Source organism: Mytilus trossulus, chromosome 13 (assembly GCF_036588685.1).
Source record: "Mytilus trossulus isolate FHL-02 chromosome 13, PNRI_Mtr1.1.1.hap1, whole genome shotgun sequence".
Lineage (NCBI taxonomy): Eukaryota > Metazoa > Mollusca > Bivalvia > Mytilida > Mytilidae > Mytilus > Mytilus trossulus.
The window spans coordinates 6,784,055-6,796,847 of NC_086385.1; the positions used below are offsets into that span (position 1 = coordinate 6,784,055).

At 32.5% G+C, this 12,793-nt stretch overlaps 1 protein-coding gene across 1 annotated transcript; it reads right to left on the reverse strand.

Annotated features, from left to right (window-relative positions):
* Nucleotides 1-3,438: 3,438 nt before the first annotated feature.
* Nucleotides 3,439-6,926, reverse strand: LOC134695370 (peroxidasin homolog). Its single transcript, XM_063556599.1, has 4 exons — nucleotides 6,673-6,926; nucleotides 5,429-5,728; nucleotides 4,937-5,236; nucleotides 3,439-3,767 (listed from the first exon to the last, which is right to left on the reverse strand). The coding sequence occupies exons 2-4, from the start codon at nucleotides 5,526-5,528 to the stop codon at nucleotides 3,439-3,441; spliced, it is 729 nt and encodes a 242-aa protein (XP_063412669.1). The 5' UTR covers nucleotides 5,529-5,728; nucleotides 6,673-6,926.
* Nucleotides 6,927-12,793: the final 5,867 nt, after the last annotated feature.

Below are 12,793 nucleotides of genomic sequence, written 5' to 3' on the forward strand. Positions count from 1 at the left end.
GATATGGTTAAATAAGGTATTTTTTATCGTATGTTTTTCTATGTTGTGATGTTATGCTATTGTTTCAGAAAAATGGATAAGGTTTGGATCCATTAAAACGTTTAATCCCGCTGCAAATGCTTGCACCTGTCCTAAGTCAGGAATCTGATGTACAGTAGTTGTCGTTTGTTTATGTAAAATATACGTGTTTCTCGTTTCTCGTTTTGTTTATATAGATTAGACCGTTGGTTTTCCCGTTTGAATGGTTTTACACTAGTAATTTTGGAGCCCTTTATAGCTTGTTGTTCGGTGTGAGCCAAGGCTCCGTGTTGAAGGCCGTACTTTAACCTATAATGGTTTACTTTTTAAATTGTTATTTGGATGGAGAGTTGTCTCATTGGCACTCACACCACATCTTCCTATATCTATTAAAAAAATGATTGTTTCTATTGAAAATTGAAAAAGCCATAACGAGAAAACTGAAAGCAGTGAGCTGTTCATGTAATATTGAAGGTCACTATAGCTTTGATATCTATTAAAAGAAGGGGAAAAACAAAAACACACCTGACAAATCAAGGGGTTTGTTATTAATATACGTATGGTAGAAACTGTTAAAGTCATTTTATATCAAAGATAGGAACACACTTACTATTCAAACCAACAACCATGTCGAAGATACATATTTACTTAAGGATTTAATTTTCTCAAATTTATTAGTCAACACCATTAAACACAATTGTTTTAAAAAATTAGAATAAAAGAAAATAAAATTCCCAAATATTAAAAACAGAATCTACATTATGCCGTTTTCAAACAAATTTAAATCGATGAAACGAAAACAAATCTTGAGCAGAAACCGCAACAGAGGGAACACATCAACCATAAGAGGAAAACAACAGACAAATATACACACTGACCTGCAACAAACACAGACATAGATATGGAGGAAGAGTTGTCTCATTCCCACTCATACCATATTTTCCTATATCAATAGATCTATGGACTGTTCAATAACAACTGCAATATTCCTGACTAACTAACATGACTAGAGGATTTTTAACCTGGTTTTGTGGAAAACCATTGACGTAGAGTACGTCAACACGTCAGGAAACTTATGACCACAGGGGGCATACAACTTATGTTTATTTTGTTTGAAGGAGTTGAGACTTAATTGTAGGAACCGTTTGCTTCCTTCCAGTTCTGTTTGTTTTGTTTGTTAAGAAAAATACGTATACCATTACCTGAGTGTCTTATATTGAGTGATAAGTTGCTAGTAGAACTGAAATAGTAAAATATATATTTTTGAAGTATTTATAACTACATTCCATGCATTAACCATTATTATCAGTAATACTGACATTGCTTATAGACTACAATGTATAGCTACGAAAGTTCTTCTACACGAACCAATGAAAATACCTAATCAATAAATGCATACAAACACAAACAGCTTAATATATATTTGTTTGATTCTGTGTTTATAAACTTTGGTTTTCCCTTATCTTTATAGAGTTATAAAAGAGTTTATCGTGTGCTCTTGTTAATATGAATCGCATAATGGAACTTTATACACCAGATGTGAACATCAACGCTTTCACTTTTACAATTAGATCGAGTTTGACAAGGTAATTTTGAAAGTAAATTAAAAACGTTTATAAAGTTTGATCAATACACTTCTCTGTTATTCTAATCATTCATCGTGATAGTAAAATACACCAGTTTTTTATGTATTTTTTGTTTTTTTATTTTGTCTGATGAGGGTGTGTCACTGCTAACTCCTGATCGATGAAAGTTGTAAACAGTATGTTGCGAATAAAATGTCCTAACTTTTATGTTAAGTCATTGCAGGGCTTTACATTGGACAGGACCGAAGGGATTAATTATCACATTGTTTTGAGCTACGAGGCCTCTTTGCATAACACAAACTCATTTTGTGCTTAAGCTATCTTCGAGAGTTGAAAATCATACGAAATCTACCCATCATATAAGGACAATTTGTATAGTTCAATGTTAAGATTACGGTTTTATAAATTAACAATGTTGTATGCCTTATGGAAGTTTCATCAAACAAGATTTATCATTGAAGCTCGATTTATTTATGTAAGGCCATAAAAAAAGCGAAAATCTGGAGAGTATTGAGGATAAAATAAGGTCTTACCAAATAGAACTAAGGTAATCTCTTCCTAGGGTAGAATATGATTTCTGTTGACTTTAAAATTATTTGTTTACCAAAAAACTAACAAATTGTTTTTGTTCTATTTGATTTAGTGATGACTAATGTTCCTCATATTTTGACAATTTTACCTATTACGTCTGCTTTGTTTACGCATCGTTGTAAATAAATTGAATTTGATACGACTGTCATACAAGTTAGAGAGGTTTATGTTTATAAAATCAGATTCAATCCACCATTGTCTACCTTTGGAAATGCCTGTACCAATTCAGGAATATGACAGTTAGTGTCCATACGTTTAATGTGTTTCATCATTTTATATTGCCATTGATTATGGACTTTTCATTTAAAATTTTCCTCGGAGTTCATTTTTTTTCTTCTTTTCAGATTGTTCCGTCAGCAATCTAAAGATTGGTAAATAATAACCACAGTAATAGGTACATGTAAATATTATTGTTATGTGCAACTTAATAACACAAATATATCTTCAAATAAAAATACAAAGTATTATCCATTTTTCCCGCATTTTCTTTAATTGGCGCTCGTTGTGTAACTCCAGCCTGGACTACAAAATATTAAATTGAACTATTTAATGTAGTACGTTGCACTTGTTTAGTTATAAATCATGTGTAAATGCTTTTAAAAACTGTAATTTAGAAAGTCTTGATCTAGAATAAAAAAAAATACCAGTTTGATAATTGAATGAAAAAAAAAGTAATTTCGAAATTGGTAATTCGCCTTGCAAAATTTTATTAGATATTTCGTTAAAAACTTTATAAGTTTGGGAGAAATTGAAAGTTGCTATTATGTTTTAACTAGATTATAGAAGCCGGAAGTAAGATCGGTATTTTAGGAATTTTGTCTGGTTTTTTATATCGTTTTATGTGACTCGTGTCGGAATAAAAAGTTAAGCTTAGTCTTACTAATTGAAACAGTTTATCGTGTGTTCTCCAGTTTCGCCAATGTCCCGGGTATTGGAAAATGTATCACTTTGTCTTCTTTTAGTGACTGGTAAAACTTATGAACATTTAAATCAGTGTTTATAGTTGGTTGCTAATTTTTTTGTGTTGTATTGTGTTATAATTTTTTAATTTTTGTTGTATACATTTTTTAAAATTTTTTTTTCAAATCGGTGCCTTTAAAGCAGACAAAAAAATATGTATTTTCTTGTTTTGCTCATAGGTAAAGGCCAAACTCTGACCTTGTTTTGCTCATTGGTAGAGGCCTTACTCTGAACTTGTTTACTTTTATCTGCGTCATCCGGACTTTATTGAAAAGTTATTTCATTAGTAATAATAAACACCTTCATGTTCTATATTACCTGTTAACTGTACTGGAAGGCTACTGCCAGTGCCCACATAATTAACAGCAAAACAAGTGTATTCTCCAGTTAATGATATCTTCGCTGACTCAATTATTAACGAGGGATTTTCAACGGTGACTCCTAGATATCCAAGGGAATCTGATGAAATCATTGTTGTATGTCCATTTATATATCTTTGCCAGTACACCTTAGATACTACAGGAAAGGCATTTGTAATGACACATGTTAGAGCTATCGTATAACCAATGCCTGCTAGGTGCGTTATGGATGGTACAACCACCTCTGGGAGACCTGCAAAACAAGACAAGACAAGTTTACAAATACACGCAGGCACACATTGTGTGCAACAAGAGCAACATATTGTTAGTATACAAAATGATAAATTGGTTAATGATTATTACATAAATGTTCTATGTGTTATACAAGTGCTTTAAAAATGTTACGAACTAATACTAATTAAAAACAGCAAGACTGCAATCAAGAAATATGATGAAAATACGTCTGTTTTTTTTTTAATTTCCTCACAATGATGCATACTGATGTCCTAGGGATCAACACACGCCAAAAAATAAGAATAACGAAAAAAGTTGATCTACCAGGTCTATCGGAGCGATAACAGGACAAATATTTTTTTTTAGCTTTATACCTTAATATTGTTATATCTCATTTTATGTTTAACATGCAAAAAGAATACGATGCATCTTAGCTACCATAGAAAGGTGTTTTGTGAAACGGTAACGTCTTATACACGCTCAAACTGACATTTTGAAATTTGTATCTCTTTTTTTTTTTACATCTCCATGTTTTGGAAGAATGAAACGTTAGTCAAGGTTCTTAAGAAAAAATCATTTGGCCATCATCTCTATATTGTAAATTTGGTGTTGCTATTTTCAACATATAAGCTAAGCTTGGTTCTTTACAGTATCTATGAAATATCGTCGAATAGATTGCAACTTGGTTTTGTGTACTTTTCCCGCCATCACGAGTTGGTGGATCTTTAAGGAATAACCGTTTCAAAAATGATATCGGATATGTGCCTTACGTCGTAACTGCAATCCCCTTCCCTTTAACGAATGTAACCTACCGAATTAGACTATTTTCCGGATTTGTTATCACATAAGCAACACGACGGGTGACACATTTGGAGCAGGATCTGCCTACCCTTCCAGAGCACATGAGATCGCCCCTAGTTTTGGTGTGATTCGTATTGTTGATTCTTTAGTTTTTCTATGTTGTGTCATGTGTCTGTTAGTCCTTTTCATTTTAGCCATGGTGTTGTCAGTTTGTTTTAGATTTATGAGTTTGACTGTCCCTTTAGTATTTTTCGTCCCTCTTTCTGATTTGTAGCATTTTTCCGGAAATTAGTAGTTTGTTAGACCTCTTTGTTTTTTTCTTCGAAAAGTAAGGAAACAGTGTTTTAAAATGTTGATTGTACAACATGTCTATGTAAAGGTATGTACCTCCTATGACAGTAAGTTTAGTTGATGAACTGTACCCCATTCCAAAAACATTGACAGCAAAACATTTATAAAGTCCTGAGTCCGAATCTGTTGCATGTAGCAAAGTCATCGATGGATTGTCAACCGTAATTCCTTCTGTACCTAATGTCCCATTACTTATCACCTTGGATATACCATTATATATTTTTTCCCAGTAAACTTTGGTTGGAGGTGGATTGCAGCTAATCGCACAAAATATCCGCACCTTTTCTCCATACTTTATTTCTGGTAAATCATCTGCGATCGTGACAGTTGGAAGCTCTGTAATATACAAAACAATAGTATGTGAAATGTTATCATATGTAAGCTACTTACACGTCATTTAATGTCAAACTGAAAGTGTAGATTCTTTTGAAGGAGTATATCTAATTTTTTCGACAACTTTACAATGCATACCTAACAGTCATTATAGTGAAAACATTAATCAATTCATTTAATTTAATAATGACCTACCTCCAATTACGTCCAACTTTATGAAATCGCTAAATCCTGTTCCGATATCGTTTATTGCTACACATCTGTACGTTCCTATATCTGCAGTAGTACTTTCCATTATAGTTAGCGATGGTGTATCTACAGAAACGCCTTGAATACCAACTGTCCAATTATTCAGTATGTGTTTACTTCAATAGGCTACTTTCTCCCAATACACATTGTTAGCAGGGGGGTCAGACGATATGTTACAGTATAATACAATTTCTTCGCCGTACCCTATGAAATAATTTTTACCTCCAACGAACACCGTCGGCACATCTGCATTTATAATATTACAAGTAATATATTATGTATGTGAGCATACAGGTACTATTCTAAACAAAGATAACACTTTCAAATGGTGTGTGCCCGAATGGGTTTTCATACACATATTGTACAATGTACAAACAAAACACAAATATAGTCCACAAAATCATCTTAAATCCAACAGACAGAAAAGCCACACTTTGAATAATATGATAGGATATTGCCTAATGTTTACGAAGATGGATATTTAGTCTAGGTTTAAAAAAAATAAAAATAAGAAGGATGTTTAAATCTGTTCAAATCAATATCATTATATGTTTGATGGGTCAATCTATTGTATGTGTATCAAGGAGCAGTAGCTATATATAGTTTACTGCAGATTGTATCTTGCAGAAGAAGATGTCAATGACGGAAACACATAAAACGTGAGAGAATAGTGGAAATACAGAGATAGTGAGACAAGATATTACCGTGAACTGATGTTCATGTTTCAACAACTTTTCGAATCCATTTTGAGTCAAATCTTTTGACTGTAAAATAATGCGAGTACGCTGTTGCTATTGACTAATTTGCTATATGGTCAAAGTTCTCATTGTCGAACGCCTTTATGTGACCTATGGTTGTCACATGATACGATAATAGATACCTTATAGAGAGTCACCTCCTTTGCCAATCATATCACCTCTTCCTATTTCTATGGTATTTATTGAGATATCATACGATGATTTATTATTGTTGTAGAAGTGATGCGGTTGACTGTAGTTGAGTGTCGTCTTATTTTTATCAGATATAAATCGCATAATTTACAGTTAAATGCACTGCACAGAAAGGTCAAATATTTCATAATCAAATGTGTCTGTGTTTTGATTTTACGTATTTACTAAGATTATGTTATAACGGCATTGATGATTAACCCATTTTGCGTGCATGCTACTAAAACGGGATTATATACCAACCTCCAGTTATTGTAACATATATTGGTGTACTTTGTCCTGTTCCAATATCATTTTTCACGTAACAGATGTATGTTCCCGATTCAGATGCTGTAGCATTGAGAATTGTGAGAGATGGTGTTTCTATTGAACTTCCGGATATTCCCTTGGTTTCTTTTACAATCTCTGTTATCACTCCACTATTATTGAACTGCCACTATATTTCACGAACGGGATTCCATTCAGATGTTTGAAATGAACAGTCAGTAGTCAAAGAACTCCCATAATCCACAACATAATGGTCTGAATTAGTTTTTACAACAGGATATTGGCCTGCAATGGAAAATGCCCATTATTTGAATGGTGAAAATTATTCCATGGGGAATTAACTGCCAACACAAACTGCTATAGGCCACGTGAATGTAAATATGAACAGTATTAAATGTTTTTGTTCGCTCGATATCGAAAATTATATATACAAGGGGAAACAATAAAAACATCACTGTAAAAATCCGCATGCGTCCGTATTCACATGTGGATGCATATCAGAAACAACTAAGACCAAACCTTCGATAGAAGTTTCATGCATACCAAATATCAAGTCACGCTGAAAGTCAACCGACCAAAAGAAAAGCAATCACAATAACAGGGTGGAAGCCGTACGGTGACATAAAGTTGTTAATGTGTGTGTCATTTTGGTCTTTTTTGGATAGTTGTCTCATTGGCAATCATACCATATCTTATTTTTTATATTTGGTGTTATCCGATGATTTTTTAAAACATTTCCTGCTCCCAAAGAGATGTCGGTTTCCAAACGCTCTTTGATAACGTATCATACGGTGTAATATCAACAACTTAAAGTATGTCAAATCTAGTTGCAAACGAAAACAGATGGATAAATATTCCTTTGAACTTGACAGTTGTTGGATTGACCCTTCTTTCAATTGCAGTAAAACATGTTTAATTAACAGATGGCTTGACTGATTCAAAGCACAATGTTTTTATTTGGTGTTGTTTTTTGAAGATTATATATAGGTAACAAAGAGGTAAACATATGATTGGTAACTTCTAGCGATGTTTCTATATAAATTATATATATACATAATAGTATATAAGGCGGATAGTTTTCTCGTTTGGATTGTTTTACATTGTCTTATCGGTGCCTTTTATAGCTGACTATGCGGTATTGGCTTAGCTCATTGTTGAAGGCCGTGACCTATAGTGGTTAATGTCTGTGTCACTTTGGTGTTTTGTGGATAGTTGTCTCATTGGCAATCATACCACATCTTCTTTTTTATATTATCTTTTTTTTATTTCAATAAAAATATGGTTTAGAATTTGTTTATAGTACTGGGCAGGATAAAATTTTACACATGCCTTGTATAACATTATTTGAAACAGGTAAAATCGGAACATTTTTTTATAAAGGTAACTCTATGGTTATATTATAACTAGTAGAGGATTTTTTACTCATTCTTGCGATATTGCTGCTAAGGAGAAGAACTCTTATAATTTCTGAATTAAAATAGTCTCATTTGTAATAGATTTTGATATTTGCATGATCAATTTAGAAGAATAGTCACATTCGATTCAAACGTATATAGATGAGGGGGACGAAGCTGTAATTTGGTATGTTTTTATCTTTTATAGACTGTAATTTAAGCCTAAAAAAGTAATATTACTGTTGCCTGTATTTATCAAAAACATGAAAGTAATTGGTGACAATAACGAATGGGTGACAATTCAACTATCATTTACCAGTCTTTTGTAGAATAAGGTGGATTAAATCTTTTTTTAAAAGCAAGCTATGTGAAACTCTCATCTGTACATTTTTGATGATCGCACCAATCTCATTTTATTGACAACGATTCGTGAACAAAGCAAACATACATACTACAATCCTTGGATGCAGTAAACTTCCCACTAACACCATACACCATTACACCATACATTTTGTACCATTACACCATTACACCATACACCTTGTACCATTACACCATACACGTTACACTTTTGCACCATACACCTTACACATTACACCATACACCATTCCTCATTCTCTCTACACGATCCGAAATTACCCATAAAGCAATTATTAGTATTGTCTATGTTTACAATTCGAGAAAATAAAATAAACAGAACTTCATTTTCAACCAATGAAATGCCATACACCATCATTCACACCATTCCCGATCGCACGTTACACAATCACAGCATTTCTCAAACACAATTGCACCATTCCCCTTTACACCATACACCATAGCACCATACACCTTACACCATTGCACCATAAGCCATACACCATTACACCATACAAGTTTTTTTTGGAAGTTTACACCATCCAAGGGCTGTAGGTTAAAATATGACTTATAGGGGAGCACCAGTCAATTATGTGACAATCTTAATAAATATAAATACAAACAAATATGTAACAAATCAGCACAAAAAGACATAAATGCAAAGCACAAGAGCAAACATGAAATACAAGAATACAAAATGTACAAAAGAATAATAACACAGTGACGATATGTAAAAGTGTAGAGCCACGATTACTAGTATTTTGTAGACAAATCGTGTATCTGGCATATACAATTCTAATCATTGAATCTATGTTGAGGTCACTTTATAACTAGATCAGGAGAACACATTGCCTATGTGACTCTCATCTAGGGATCATTATATTGAAAACAGTAATGATTATGCAAACGTGTTTTGATACAACTTACTTTTTTCGTTAATGGAAAGTACACCATGTATCGTATCTGTTTCTGAATATATGACAAAAGGTCTTCGCAATCCTCCGGATATTTTAACTTGAAGGAGCTGCATATCATTTGAACAGTATATGTCACCATCATATGGGGCAATATGCGCAATTGTTATTCCATAGGCCGTAATGGTAGCGTTTTCTTCTGTTGCTCAGCCCATATCGTAAACTTGTATATGTATGATGGCTTGTTTCGAAGATGAGACATTTTTACATATGTGGTTAAATTTTCGGGGTACGAAGTGTGATTCATTTTTCCGTAATTTAGCAAACCACGAGTATCCTTTTGCGATGTCGCTCCTCATGGTAAAAAATCCCAATTTTAACACAATAAGTTCCTTGAAATTTTAATACTTTGAACACATTTCATAGCTCCATGGTTTTTACCAATTTATTCTGTGTTCCCTTATTTTCTAAATTAACACTAATGGTTCAGCTCAGTCATTTGTTTATCATAGAAATGTGTCAAATATCACTACACAGAGATTTTTTGTTTACACGTAACTTTTGTGTTCCTCATTTCAAGGCGCATTAGGGGTATTGTCCCATATGCATAAATGCCCATGCTTGCTCCAGGTGTAAGTGTGCTAGAAACCTGCATCATATAAGTACCATTCGAATCCGTGGATTTTAATACGCCTTCCACATTTTCCATCCAGTAAAGCTGACCATTTTTATCATCTGATACAAAGATATATGCTGTACATTATCATTCATTAAAACATGTTAAAATGTCATTAAATACACCAATTTTATACTGGTTAACGTTGTGAAAACGTCTTTTTTTTGGTGCAAGGAACCAGGGGATGATGCTTAGTATAAGACTCTGGTAGTTTAAATACAAAATATTTAGTTTATATACAAAATATTTAGTTTATGTACAAAATATTTAGTGTATATATATATATACTTGTAATTTATATACGTCAGATTCTTGATAGATAGAAATTTGCTCTTAATATAAAAGCACACATATATAACGACAGCTTACAGACTCCAATCATATATATTTTTATATAGACGACTTATGCATACAACAATGTACTCACCTATGCTAATGCCAGTGACTTTTTCTAACTTTACATCTATAAATGTATGTTTTTTCAGAACCATCGAGTCTTGATCGACTTATTGTTTTATTGGTTCCTAAGGTACTGTAGTACAGCCATCTTTTTGTAATATAAAATTGATTTTATTCACAAGAACTAACATAAGATATACATTAATGCATACAACATATATAAAATTTGAGAGAAGCAGTGTGCTCGAAAATTAGACAAATATTCTTTCAAGATCAAATGAATTAGACGTAAGCAACCGTATATGAGTCAAACCACATCGAATAGTCTACTTTGAAAGGCATAAAACAATTTAACTGATAACAAACTAATGGCGTTATTGATAAAAAACAAATTTCTGAAATCTAATAATAGTATTAGTAAAGGCAACAGTAGTATATCACTTTTGAGTATTCACAAATCGATTTGTTGAAAATATATCCGAGTAAAAAAACCCAGATCCATGCATTTTCGTGGTTATTTGATAACGTGGTTGTGCCAATCTCTGCATAAAAAGCATACATAAAATTTACAAATCGTTGAACCTTTTTTTTTCGTGGTTAACCTGTTCCCAAGAAATCAATGAAAATCGGTTCCAAAGAACAATAATGAATCTAAGTTCTTCACAATGTCATGAATGTGTCTATTATACGCGGTTTGCTTTGAATTATTATATTACTATATCAGAACAAAAACAAAAAAGATGTTCATAAAAATCAAAAACATTCGACACAATATACAATGATAAACTTATAATATCTTTGGAAACCATGTAAATTGTGGGTTAATTTTTATCTGCGGGATACAAATTTAAGTAAATTTGATGGATTAGGTATGCCACACATTTAAATGTTAAACGAATTTTAAATTTCTTCTTCACATTGTTTGCAAAACGGGATTTTCGCAATGCCCCGAAGACCTTTGGATGTTATCTACTCTTTTCTTTTTGACACATTCCCAATTTCCATTACTAAATTGTGGAGCCTGTAATTCAGTGGTTGTCGTTTGTTTATGTGTTACATATTCGTTTTTCGTCATTTTTTTTTCATAAAGTAAGGCCGTTAGTTTTCTCGTTTGAATTGTTTTACGTTGTCTAATCGGGGCCTTTTATAGCTGACTATGCGGTATGGGCTTTGCTCATTGTTGAGGGTCTTACGGTGACCTATAGTTGTTAATGTCTGTGTCATTTTGGTCTTTTTTGGATAGCTGTCCTATTATCAATCATACCAGATCTTCTTTTTAATATATAAACCACGTTATCAAATAGCAACGAAAAAACTTTTTTTTTTGTCATTTTCAACAGAAAATATTACCTAGAAATAAATAAATCCACAGTATACCAATTCATTATTATTATGCTGGGAAAGTAATATTAAAGGGTCAATGTTCAATTACATTTATGTATGTGTCTGTTTTTAGTCCGTAGCAAGTTATTCATTCGTTCGTTCATTTCTATTTAAATTTTTTGGATTCAAAAGCGATCATATACTAAATAAAGACGGCGTTTTTACCCATTTGAGCCGTTTCTGCTTTATATGTCGGGGCAATTTAGTTTTTCACGTTCATGACGTTGTACGGTGACTTATAATTGCTTTTTGTTTAATCAGTTACATATCAAGCAGAAATTGAAGAGATTAAAGTTTTATTCTTTCTTTGAGTTATACAAATTATATACATCAACTAATATACAATATTTTTAAATATATTTCAGAAAAGTAGGCTTACCTTAATATGTCGTTTTTATCAAATCTTGAAAAATAAATATACATATTTTTATAATCATAATCTAAAGAATAAATGTCACTTTGAAGATCAGTCAGTAAATATGATGCATCTCCAGTATCCAGGTTGATAACTTACATGTAGCTATAACCCGTTAGGATAATCATGTTTGGAAGACCTGGAACATACAACTCTACAGATTACATTCATAACATGATCTTTGACTTGCAGTTACAAAAAAATCTTTCAAAATCCCGTCAATATTCGCACATATTTAACGCCTAAATCAATTGTTTGTTGTCTTGACGTACATGATTTGGAAGTTAGCTTTAATTGCCCGTGAACTATCCTTCACACATTTGCGAGTTATATGATGCCGGTTCGTTTTGTATAAATTATTTTTGATAATGTAGTGGTTTTTGCCACTCGCAATGGTCTGTCAGTAGCCAGTTAGGCAGTTGTTATCTTTGGTTCATATCGATCTTGATTGTTATTCGTTGATTGTTTGTGTTATAACACACATGTAAACACTTTTTTATAAAACTTAAAGAAAACAAAACATTGAAAGCAACTGTATATATTTTTTTCAGGTTGCTAA